The sequence below is a fragment of the Carettochelys insculpta genome, chromosome 12 (assembly GCF_033958435.1).
Source record: "Carettochelys insculpta isolate YL-2023 chromosome 12, ASM3395843v1, whole genome shotgun sequence".
NCBI lineage: Eukaryota > Metazoa > Chordata > Testudines > Carettochelyidae > Carettochelys > Carettochelys insculpta.
Genome location: NC_134148.1, coordinates 44316519 through 44329482, shown reverse-complemented (window position 1 = coordinate 44329482; position 12964 = coordinate 44316519). Strand labels below are relative to the sequence as shown.

Below are 12964 nucleotides of genomic sequence, written 5' to 3'. Positions count from 1 at the left end.
TTCTAAGACTCTTCCTTTGCTTTGTTACTTTTCACACAATCTATGCCTAGAGATTGAGAACCCCCCAAAGCCATGCACAGCCAATTAAAATATAAAGCAGTGCTGGAAAATAATGCCTCCAGCAAGGCTTTTACTGTGAGTAGGGTGACACATAAAATGTTAGGATTTGTTTGCCGAGCAGGGCAAATTTCAGAGGAGCACCAGAACTCTTGTCACTGTCTTCGAGAAGGGATTTCTTAGGGTTCAACTTTTGCTCCTAAGGTATGTCTATAAGTACTGGAAGACTGACACATTCTGGGTCGATTTTCTGGGGTTCAATTTTGCATGCCTAGTGGGGCCAGGCTAAATCAGTGTCAGGGCTCTACAGTTGGCCCTGGTACTCCTCATTCTTGCAAGGAGTAAGGGAGGTCGATGGAAGAGTTTCTCCCATCGACCTCCCTCTGTGTGGATGGCTAGAAAAATCCATCTAGGATACTCTGATTCTAGCTGACCCAATTGTCACAGCTGGAATTGCATATCTTAGATGGACTTTTTGGTCTAGTGTCGACCTGGCCGGGGAGAGTTCCTCAAAGGCCTCAGAAGTACATATTTGTGAAAAGGTCCCTGGGAGTTTAAGGCCCACAAAAATGAGTTCAGGCTGCCTGTCACCAGAGAGCCCAGAACCCTGGGGTGCTCTAAGCCAAAAGTTTCCCAAGTAACCTACCGGCTGCAATAAACCTATTACATAATCTCATTATTTGGAAAAAGAAAAAAACAACTTCTTTTCAGCCTGGGAGAAGGGGGAAGGGTGGGAATGTTAAATTAAATGGCTCACCATAGGAATAAACAAGCTCTGAAATTCATTAACTACTATCTCTGCTCTCCCGGTTGTTTGCTCGAAGCAAAGAGAAGAGCACGTTGGAACTAACATTTGAAACAGCCAGGACAAAGGACCGCCATCCCCAACCCCACCCACCTGCCCAACAGACCCATGCTTGTGGATTTCTTAAAATGCACACCGACTTTTCAGGGTCATGCACAATCAGTAGACTCTCCTTCCTACGCTGAGGTACCCCCAGCTGATCCCTGGAACCAGGGCTTCATTTTCGGTTATGTCCAGTGACAAACACACAGCTATAAACAGAGAATGGTTAGCTGAGCAGCCGCTCTGCTGACTAAGGTTACACAGGGTCACAAACTGAATATGAGCCAACGCTGTGAAGCAGCTGCAAAAAAGGCTAATATGGATACATCTAGGGGGTGCATTAACAGGAGTGTCATCAGGAAGATACAGGGGGCAACTGCCCCACTGTATTCAGCTTCCAGAGCTGAAGAAGTGGGCCTGTCTCACAAAAGCTCCTCACGCAACAAATTAAAGTGCTAGAGGACTGCTAGTTTGTTTTGTGAAGATACAGACTAACACGGCTCCCTCTCTGCGTGTATTCAGCATGGTGCAGACTCAGTTGGAGGGCTGTGTTCACATCTGAGCACCACACTCTAAAGAAGAGAAGGACAAACTGGAGAGAATCCGGATGAGAGCAACAAGCTTTCCTGTGAGGAAAGGTGAAAGGGACGAAAAAGGATCAATTGATGAGATAATTGGCTGTGTGGATATGGGGAAAGTAGGGGATGTGAGATACCATGACTTTAGCAAAGCCTTTGACACAGTTTTCTTGCCAGCAAATTAAGTGTGTGTGGCCTGGATGAATGGACTGTAAAGTGAATAGAAAGTTGGCTAGATCGCAGAGCTCAGTGGGGTGTGATCAACCACTTGATGTCTGGTTGGCAGCTGGTATCAAGCAGAGTGCCCCAAGGGGCGGTCCTGGAGCAGATTTTGGTCAACTTTTTCATTAATGACCTGGACAAGGGGATGGATCGTACCCTCAGCAAGTTTGCAGATGACACTAAGCTGGGGGGAAAAAGATTCCCTGGAGGGTAGGGATCGGGTCCAGAGTGACCTCGAGTAACTGGAGGATTAGGCCAAAAGAAATCTGATGAGGTTCCACAAAGACAAATGCAGACCCCTGCACGTAGGACAGAAGAATCCTGTGCACTGCTGCAGGCTGGGGACTGACTGGCTAAGTTGCAGTTCTCCAGAAAAGGACCTGTGGATTACAGTACACGAGAAGATGGATATGACCCAACAATGTGCCCTTGTTGCCAAGAAGGCTAATGACGTACAGGGCTGCATCAGTAGGAGCATTACTAACAGATTCAGGGAAGTGATTATTGCCCTCTATTGGGCACTGGTGAGGCCACATCTGGAGTACTGTGTCCAGTTTTGAGCCTCCACTACAGAAAGAATGTGGACAAATTGGAGAGAATGCCGTGGAGGGCAATGAAAATTTTTGGGCAGCAGGGGGCACATGACTTATGAGAAGAGGTTGATGGATTTGGGCTTACTTAGTCTTCAGAAGAGTGAGGGGGAATTTGGTAGCAGCCACCAACTACCTGAAGAAGGGTTCTAAAGAGAATGGAGAGAGGCTGTTCTCACAGGTGACAGATGACAAAACAAGGAGCAATGGTCAAAAAGTGATAGGCTCTAACTGAAGCAAGGGGAATTCAGACAATAGGAAAGCCTTTTTAACTATAAAAGTAGTTAAATTCTGGAAGAGGGAGGTTCCAGGGAGGTCGTGTACTCCCTGTCACCAGAGTGTTTAAGAAAAGACTAGACGGACACCTGTCAGGGATGGTCTAAGTTGACTCGGTCCTGCCTCACAATGAAGTGATAGACTAGGTGACCTCCCAAGGTCATTTCCACTGCCAGGTTTCTATGACTCAGTGATTTCTGACGTTCTCACTCCCAACTCCAAACTCAAGAGCTGACAAAAATTTGCAACCTCGGGAGAGTACAAGGAGATTGGGCAATGACTCAGCAGGAGGTGGGCAAGTGGAAAGCTCCAGCTTCATTCTGAATGTCCTGGGCTCTTACTTGTTTGTGTTAGAACCTGAAGTCCAAACTCCACATAAGCATCCCCCACTCCACACCTTGTCCTGAACAATCTCTTTGGGGCCATGCAGGAGACAGACACACCATGGCACAGCCGTTCTGTAAATAGGCTCTTTTCTGCCCTCACTGTGCTGTCTCTGTGTAGCATTTTGTGGGTCTGCTTCTCCATTAACGTTGGTGTATAACCATCATAGCTACACTGAAGTCAAAGAGTCACCCAGCTGTAAAGCAGTTAAAAATTAGAGGAGAATTCAGCCCCCTCTAAAGTCTTAATTCTTCAAGGGTCACTCCTCTGCCAGGCATTAAGTTGGCAGAGATCCAGCTGGAGTGAAATTTAAACATGATGGAGAGGGAAAGGCTGGCTGCTCCTGGAAGAGCTCGTGTGTTAAAAGGAAAAGTGATCAGAAATCCATTAGTAAAATGAGTCAGGCTACCCAGACCTACCTGGAAGGCAGCTCCCACTCAGCAGACATTTGGGCAGGACACAAACTTTGCTCCCTTTGCTAAGGTGAGGAATTAGATGAAAAAATAAAGGGCTGGGCAGAAGTGAAGAGGTCTGTCCTGCCCTACAAGCAAAAATATGCTGACTTACACAGGCACAACTCCAGTTCCTTCACGCGGGGGTTGCACTTTGGGTGCACGGTAGGTAAACAAACAAGACTGCAGTAAACCCATCCCTGAGGCACACAAGGAAGGTATTATTCTAACGGAAGCAACCCCACAAAGTCCTGAACTTTGGCTACTTGCTTGAGCCAAAGGAGGAACAATAACTTGAAATGAGAGCAGGACAAACTCTTTCTATTTGCTTTGGAAAATTCCTTTATGTTTCCCTCTCACTGCTGTCACAGAGCTGTGGTCATGAGAAAGGCTTAGAAATGCGACTGTTGGGGGCTGGGAGAGCAGAAGGTCTGGACTCTGCCCTGAGCAAGTGTTCTCATCATGCATGGTTCTGCCCTCACTCCCATGAACTTCCAGAGTCGACACCACACCCCTGCAGTAGGCTGATTCGCACAGCCGTTAGCACTGCATGCAAAGTGTTATATCTGTGCACATATCTAGCAGCACCAGCTCTCTGAATGGGTCCCCCTATAGCAGGCTGTGGGCTGACCCTCATGCCAAGACTTTGGGCTAAGGATGGCTGAATGGCTGGCAAGATGCCATCAGGTCACAGTACTGCATTGTAATGGGATGAAGACATTGTCATGGCAGTGCGCTGCAATGCAACCCAGCACTGCTGCAGCATTTGGGAAGGGGCACTGAGGCCCAGGGGCTTATGTCAAAGCATGGTTTCTCTTGAGTGGTCTGTAAACCCAATTAAAAATGTGATCTCCTTCCTCGTTCTCCTGGAGGTAAGAGAAAGGCTTCCGGAAATAAGCATCGCTTTTAGTATTCTCTCTCCTGTGTACACATTTTGAGGAACGCTGCTATCTGGATTAGTTTCAGCTGGAAAGAACATGGGCTGGATCCAAGCACTAATATGGAAATCTGCACGTCAGATCAAGAGAATCCTTCTGGCTGCTAATTACAGCTGCTCCCAAAGAAACATGCATGATTACTAGTAGCAGTCAAAACCCCAGTCTTACTGACATACCGACTGCCCCATGAGCAGAGAAAGCAGAACATATTGTGATCTCTACAGAGAAATCCCATGGGCACCTGTGATGGGAAAGAGAAGAGCGGAAGGGATTTCCAGGGTCTAAAGTGTCTGCGTGCCAGCACAGCATAGCCAAGTTCCTCTTAAGGGATTACAGCACTTGAGGTTTGGCTCCACAGACTGCAAATTCAAGTGCTGCTGTTCCTCAGCTCCGGCAGCCACGAGATGATGTGATAACCCATTCAACTTCTTCCTTGCACGAGACTTGGAAGGCTGCTGCTCTGAGTCCTGCCAGATGTACACTTCATTTTGGGAGGATCTGGCCGTGGGTTTGCCAGGTTTGACTACACATAGCTGTAAGTGTGCTGGCTAACCTGAGCAACTCTTGACATTGAACTTGGTGAGGCAAATCAAAATTATTCCACTGGCTGCAGTTACCATGAACTGAAAGTATTTTGACCCGCTCAGCTGGGCTTTGCTGATTTGAAAGCGTACTGGGAAAGGAATTCTACCCTGTTTGACATGATAGAGCATTTGCTCTGCTTTCAAGCTTATATCTTCCCTGTCTTACAGATAAGGCTTTGGCATTTTGCATTCAGACTCAGCTCTGCTATGGAATTCCTGTTTGACCCTGATCAAGTCACTTAATTCTCTATGAGTCTCTGTTCCCCTGCTGCAGAAAGAAAGGTTACTCACCGTAGTAACGGTGGTTCTTCGAGATGTGTCCCCGTGGGTGCTCCACATTAGGTGTCGGGCTCGCCCGGCGCCGCAGATCGGATCTTCCAAGCAGTTTCTGCCGGACCGCGCATGCGCCGGTGCGCGCCGCTCCCCCGCGCGCTCCCGGCCATATGCGCGATCCGGTCCCCGCCAGTTCCTTGACCAACCGCCTCGGATGCTCCTGCAAAACACTAAACAGAGATCCGGAGCGGGGAGGATGGGCGGGTAGTGGAGCACCCACGGGGACACATCTCGAAGAACCACCGTTACTACGGTGAGTAACCTTTCTTTCTTCTTCGAGTGTCCCCGTGGGTGCTCCACATTAGGTGACTACCCAGCAGTAACCCAAGATAGGAGGTGGGTAATCGGATTATGTGCAGCTTGTCCCCGAGAGGACCGCTGCCAAGAGACGGGTATCCTCTTGGAATACCCTGTGAAGGGCGTAATGTTTGGCGAAGGTGTCACAGGATGACCAGGTCGCCACTCTGCAAATGTCTTTTAGCGCAACGCCCTTGAAAAAAGACTGTTGATGCTGCCACCGCCCTAGTGGAATGAGCCCTGGGCGTGGCCAGTAAAGGAGTCTTTTTGAGTTTGTAGCACATTTTTATGCAAGATACGATGTGCTTAGAGATTCTCTGCGAAGAGAGACATTCTCCTTTTGATTTGGGAGCGATAGAGACTAGGAGCCTATCCGTTCTCCGGAAGGACTTGGTCCTGTCCATATAGAAAGCTAGCGCCTGCTCACGTCCAGGAGGTGTAGGCGCACCTCTTTGTTAGAGTTATGAGGCTTTGGATAACAAGGGTAAACAATAGGTTCGTTAGTATGAAACTCAGAAAGAAACTTTAGGAACAAAGGCTGGATGCAGCCGTATGGTTACCGCCTCCTTGGAAAAACAGCGCAGGGCGGCGTTGCCATAACTGCCTCAAGCTCGCTCACCCTGCGAGCTGACGTGATTGCGAGAAGAAAGGTCGTCTTCATCATAAGGAGGCGGAGGGAAACCGTGGCCAAAGGCTCAAACGGTGGTCCCCTTTTCACATTAAGCACCAGGTCCGAGTTCCACAGAGGTGGAAGCGGTTTCTGAGGGGGGTATAGGCTTACCAGCCCTTTGAAGAACCTGGTAACCATGGGATGGGCGAACACCGTGTGCCCTTCCTCTTCGTGTCTGAACACCAAAATGGCGGCCAGGTGGACCTGAAACGAGGATAGCGAGAGTCCTCCTCTCTTGAGGTCCAGTAAATACTCTAATATCACAGCCATAGGCACCGAAAGGGGGCTAGCTGTTTGGTAGAACACCATGCCGTAAAGCGAGTCCATTTCTGCTTGAAGGTCTTCCTGGTGGAAGTCCTCCTGCTACTTTCTAGGACTTGCTGCACTTCCTCCGTACATGTGCTCTCTAGGGAGCTAAGCCATGGATTAACCACGTTTGTAGTCGCAGGCTTTGGGGGTGCGGATGCACTATGGACCCCTGGGCTTGCGTGAGCAGATCCCGCGCCACCGGAGGGGACCTCAGTGGCCGGTCCGACATGCGCAGGAATAGGGGGAACCATTGCTGTCGATCCCACGTTGGGACTATCGGGATCATTCAGGTTCCTTCCCTCCTGGCTTTCTGCAACACTTTGTGGATGAGCACTGTGGGAGGGAAAGCGTAAAGCAGGGGGCCCCTCCATGAGATCGCGAAGGCATCCCTCAGGGACCCCCGTCCCAGTCCTGCCCTGGAGCAGAATTGTGGGCACTTCTTGTTGTGCTGAGTAGCAAACAGGGTCTATCTGGGGAAAAACCCCATGCGTGGAAAAATCGGTTGCAGCAGATCGGGACGGATCTGCCACTCGTGCGTGAGTGCGAAACGCCTGCTCAGCTGGTCTGCCTTCACATTGCGAGCGCCTGGTAAGTACGAGGCTTTCAAGGTTACATTGTTGGCGATGCAGCAGTTCCACAACCGGACTGCTTCTACACATAAGGCACGGGACCGAGCTCCTCCTTGCCGATTTATATAAAACATGGTGGAGGTATCGTCTGTACTGATCCCGACTACCTTGCCTTTCAGTTGGTCTCGAAAGTGTCTGCAGGCGTTGAACACTGCTTTGAGCTCCAGTATATTTGTGTGCAGTGACTGCTCCATAGAGGACCACAGCCCTTGCGTCGCCTCTTCGCCCATGTGTGCTCCCCACCCTATGAGGGGGGCATCTGTAGTAAGAAAAACCAATACGTGTGGTTGGTGGAAGGGTACCCTTGTTAGCAGGTTCTCTGGGTTTACCCACCATTGCAGGGATTTGCGCACCTCCGTTGTGGGCGACGCCATCCTGTGAACAGTGTGTGCTGCCGGTTTGTATACGCTCGCCAGCCAATGCTGCATGCTGCGCATGTGTAACCTGGCGTTCTGTTGTACGAAACGTTGCTGCTGCCATGTGGCCCAGCGGCTGTAAGCACGTCAGAACCGGCACCATAGGGCTGAAGGTGAAGCCTTGCGCGAGGGAGCCGATGGCCCGAAAGCGAGTCTCTGGTAGATACGCCCTCGCTGTAATAGAATTTATGCGTGCCCCTACGAACTCTATGTCCTGTGTGGGGTCTGTCTTTGATTTTGTCAGATTGATAAGCAGGCCGAGCGAAGAGAACGTGCCTGCTGTGACACATATTATGCGTAGTACCTCCTCCTTTGAGGCCCCTTTGAGTAGGCAGTCATTCAGATACTGGAATATAAATACCCCCTGTCTGTGCAGGTAGGCTGACACCACTGCCAAGGTCTTGGTGAAGACTCTGGGGGCTGAGGAGAGCCCAAACGGTAGGACCTTGTAAGTCGAGGGCTGCGAACCAATCTCCATCGTCTAGTGCCGTAAGGATGGAGGCGTTTGTGATCATCCGAAAACGTTGCTTGCGCAGGTACCGGTGAGGCCTCGAAAATCTAAGATGGACCTCCCCGTGAGGAAGTACCTCGAGTAGAACCCTCTCCCTTGCAGTTGCTCCGGCACTCTTTCCACTGCCCCTACGAGCATGAGATGGTCTACCTCCTGCTTGAGCCTCGCTACATGGGAGGTCTCCTGGAGGTGGGGCCCCGGGTGGAGGTCATGGCGGTGGGAGCAACTGGGAGGGGATGGCGTACCCCGTGGCTATGATCTCCAGCACCCATGTGTCTGTGGTGATCCTTTGCCACTGGTTATAAAATGGTCGGATGATGGCCTTGAGCACTGGTTTCGTGCCCTCTGGAAGCGAGTCCATGAGGGAGGTCAACCTAATGTGGTTGTTGAAATTATGGTTCGCTAGATGCGCTGCGTAATTTGCCATTGGCAACAGTAGCGTGGAGGAGGAGTAGACCTTTCTGCCCAACAGCTCTAGCTTTTTGGCATGTTTGTTTATTCCCCCACGTTGCGACGACTCCGCCACCAAAGAATTTGGTTGTGGGTGGCTGAACAGGAACTCCATGCCCTTCGTGGGCACGAAGTATTTTTTTTTTTTTTTTTTTTTGCTCTTTTGTGGACAGGCGGAATAGTCGCGGGAGTCTGCCATATCATAGTGGCAGGCTCCAAGATTGCGTCATCAGCGGTATTGCTATTTTGGAGGAGGCCGGAGGTCTCAGATTTTTGAGGAGCTTATGGTGTTGCTCTTGCACCTTTGCTGTCTGGAAGCCTTGCGTGAAGGCCACCCTCGTAAAACAGCTCTTGGAACTGTTTGAGATCGTCCGGAGGATGGACGCCCCCCGGGGCCGTAGCCTCATCCGGGGAGGAAAGCGAGGAACCGCTGGGGTACGTCTTTCTGGACCCTTCCGGTTCCTGCTGATGATGGTACACCCTCTCACTAGAGGTGTGCGAGGAAAAATCTCGGGGTTCCATAACCAGTCCCCCCTGAGATGCTTAAGTCTCTGTCCCCGGTCACAATTGCCCTTGGGGGTACGAGATCGTTCGTAGGGATCTTTCCCTAGTAGATTGCCGATGGTGTCTATGCCCTGCGTGGTAGGGGCGACCACGGCAGTATAAGCACTGGTCTTGGGAAGGTGACCTAGACCACTCCCTTGGTGCATACCCTTTGCGTCTGGGGGAGGGAGACCGTCGAGACCCTGGAGAGAGCGACTTTGCCTAATAGTCCAGCGGTTCAAATCCCAGGAAGGGTGGAGGTGGTCCCAGCCAGGGTGAGGCTGGTTGCAGAAATGGAGAAGGGGGCTCTGGGTAGGCCAAGGAGGGGGGGGACCCCTGCCTTCTAGTTGGAGTCTGCAACATAGCGGAGGGCTGTGAGAAAGCAACTACACAGCCCTGTGCGGAGAGGGGCTGCAATGCCTCCTCTTGTGTGCAGTCTTCCCCCTCCCTTGAGGAGGTAACTCCGCCCCTGACATACAGGGGATCCCGGCCACGTCCGCACCGAGCTCGGCACACTCGAAGTCGGTGCCGCATGTGCGGTGTCCTTCGGTGCCGGCAGGCTGCGTGCCTGCGCGCTCTGCACCGCCGGTTTTCCGGGGGTAGGTGGTACCGGCGCTTGTTTAGCCGCCGCCCTGCCTGCGGTGCGGGGCGGCTGGCTGATTATCGAAGGGTGAGCCGCTTGCACGTGGCTCTCCGTGCCGCCGCCGATCAGCTGTTGCTGCGGCTGGGGGCTGCTCGCTCCTCCCGTCCCGCTCGTTGTTGCTGCCGGCAGGGATTGGGCTGGGGGGCATACAGGGCATTCCGGCGTCCGCACCGAGCTCGGCACGCTCAAGGGCGGTGCCGCACGTGCGGTGTCCTCCAGTGCCGGCAGGCTACGTGCCTGCGCGCTCTGCACCGCCGGTTCCCCAGGGGTCGGTGCCGCTGCCTGCGGCGCCGCTGGTACCAGCGCTTGTTTAGCCGCCGCCCTGCCTGCGGTGCGGGGCGGCTGGCTGATTATTGGAGGCTGAGCTGCTTCCACGTGGCTCTCCGTGCCGCCGCCGATCAGCTGTTGCTGCGGCTGGGGGCTGCTCGCTCCTCCCGTCCCGCTCACTGTTGCTGCCGGCAGGGATCGGGCTGGGGAGCATACAGGGGATTCCGGCCCCGTCTGCACGGAGCTTGGCACGCTCGAGGGCGATGCCGCATGTGCGGTGTCCTCCGGTGCCGGCAGGCTGCGTGCCTGCGCGCTCTGCACCGCCGGTTCCCCGGGGGTCGGTGCCGCTGCCTGCGGTGCCGCCAGTACCGGCGTTTGCTTAGCCGCCGCCCTGCCTGCGGTGCGGGGCGGCTGGCTGAGTATTGGAGGCTGAGCCGCTTCCACGTGGCTCTCCGTGCCGCCGCCGATCAGCTGTTGCTGCGGCTGGGGGCTGCTTGCTCCTCCCGTCCCGCTCGCTGTTGCTGCCGGCAGGGATCGGGCTGGAGATACTTTCCTCCGTTTCTGCGCTGATGGGGTGAGGGAGGCAGCTTTCCTTTTAAGGGCCCCGGAGGGTCCCTCCTGCTGCGGCCGCTCCGGCACTTCTGGCTGGAGGGCCTTATCAAGAAGCAGCATTTTTTTTTTTTTTTTTTTTTTTTAAAGCCTGAAGAGGACATTGTTGGTGAGTCTTTGTGTTTTTAAGTGGGTACTTAGCACCTTCTTTGTGCCGTTTTCCCCGTCCGATGGTCTGCCTTAGCCGGAGGGCTGATAGCCCTAGCTCCTGGCCTCCGGCGCTTGTTACTGGGACTGGCTGAGCTGTCCCTCTCCTAGCTTGTTCGTTGTTGTTTTTTTTTTTTTTTTTTTTTTTTTTTTTACAAAATAACAAACGGCTAGCTTATAGTAGCCTAAGTGCCTGAAAAAACTTTAAGAAAAAACAGATAAAGCCATTGAATACACTACTTGGCCTTAGCCTAGTTGGATTCCGTCTGCAGCCGACGGCGGTTAAGAGGAACTGGCGGGGACCGGATCGCGCACATGGCCGGGAGCGCGCGGGGGAGCGGCGCGCACCGGCGCATGCGCGGTCCGGCAGAAACTGCTTGGAAGATCCGATCTGCGGCGCCGGGCGAGCCCGACACCTAATGTGGAGCACCCACGGGGACACTCGAAGAAGAAGGAAGATACTTCCTCTCACTTTCTGTCCATCATGTCTGTTTGGACTGTAAGCTCTCCAAAGCAGGGACTAAGATTTCGTTTGGAGTGATGGGACAATACCATAACACTACTAACAATAATCAAAGCTGTTATCCACAACTGAGAATTAATTGCCCTTCCTAGTTTCCACTGGCATTTCTCTAAAGTTCATATTTGTAAAGAGCTTTGCTGCATGTTGATCTGCTCCATGCAGATCTTTGCAACTGTCATATGGCAAAATAAAAGCTCATACATGTACCTGGATCCAGACGGGCTCCCTTGTGGGCCCAGGAGATGTGAGGTTCTCCCAGTTTCCAGTCCTCTCATAGGTGAAGGTCGTCCCAGCCACTTTGTAGTCTCCGTTCCATTGGATGGTCCACCCGCCATTCAGAAAGTATTTCTCTGGGTCTTCACTCCTCAAGGCCAGGAAATTTCCTGCTTCTGCCACTTCCTCAATTCTAATCTCCCAGGCTCCAGCTGGGATCATCCCAATGTCAACGTAACCTGGGAATTTCACTGACTGTCAACCTCAGACAGTTGAACAAACACAAGACCCACACCCTCTCCCCTCTCACAGACCAGATAAATCAAATCACTTCTGGTCAAATTGCTGGAGCCAAGGGAGCTGCCAAACTGATTAAACATAACCTTTGAGCTGCTGACTTCAGCACCAGTGGCACCTGGGGGCTCAGATAAAAGAGCTCCTTCTTTTCAATGTGCCACATTGAATACCCTACAGGGAACCTGGCTGTGTTTTCTGCTGGCACATTCCATTGCAGAACTAAAAGTATCCCCACTGCGCCTTGACAAATGTATGTAATGTACTTTACCTTGTCTACATTGTATTTAATGGGCTTTTTATGCATTTAACTTGTCCACACTGACCATCCAAAACCTAGTAAACCTTTTATTAAGCAGAACCCCTAAGTCCAACTAACTTAGATTTCAAGTGCAGACAAGGTCTTAGCAGTGAAGGTCTGTAAATGAATATTTTTCCTCTGAGCAATAAACACCGGGATGCTAATCTGTTTAGCATGTCTGCATTCCCGATGCTAAATCCTTGTCCTACTGAAGTCAATGGCAAAAGTACCACTGACTTGAAAAGGAGCAAGATTACAAAGCAAGGATGATGTCACGTTTTTGGTCTCAAGCAAATTGAAATTGGACTGAAATGTTATTAATGTAATCTATCCCTTAGTTTCCCATCCTATGCAGGCCCTTTCAGAACTGCACTGGCAATAATTTACCTTCTCATTATAGCTGACCTCACTCTCCCTGTGGAATTTCCTAACTAGCATGTTTTTGAAGGGTTCCCGCTAGTAAAGCAACCCTGTCCCTCCCCTAACTTTGCTGATAAAAGAAAAAACTAGAGTTACAGATCACGAGTGCTTGTTTTAAGAAAATCATTTAAAGCAACAAGCTAGAATTCCCCCTGCCACACGCACACCTTTTTTTTCAAACAGGCGAGATCTTTGACCTAACCTCAGTCTGTCCACTTGCTGAGTTTTCAGGACAATGTTTAGTCAGTACAGGAGCTTAGTTATACTTGACTCAAGTTGGTCATGTTCATTTTATTAAAATAAGTGCTGTATCAAGGTATATACCTGCTTTGCACTTTACCACAGAAAGCATGGAACAGAAACAGAGCTTTCCTATTTAAAAAGAAGTTACAAGGGAATCTGGTGTGCAGAGACATAATGATAAATAATAACAGCACACTGCACTTTTACAGCACCTTCTG

General features: G+C 51.3%; 1 protein-coding gene across 3 annotated transcripts in view; it reads right to left on the bottom strand.

Annotated features, from left to right (window-relative positions):
* The window catches only part of ADAMTS7 (ADAM metallopeptidase with thrombospondin type 1 motif 7), a 176166-nt gene that overhangs the window by 101122 nt on the left and 62080 nt on the right, over positions 1–12964 (bottom strand). For all 3 annotated transcript variants that reach the window (XM_075006472.1, XM_075006474.1, XM_075006473.1), the window contains exon 15: positions 11483–11727. In XM_075006472.1, the coding sequence (XP_074862573.1) occupies positions 11483–11727 (245 nt within the window). The remainder of the gene's footprint in view (positions 1–11482; positions 11728–12964) is intronic.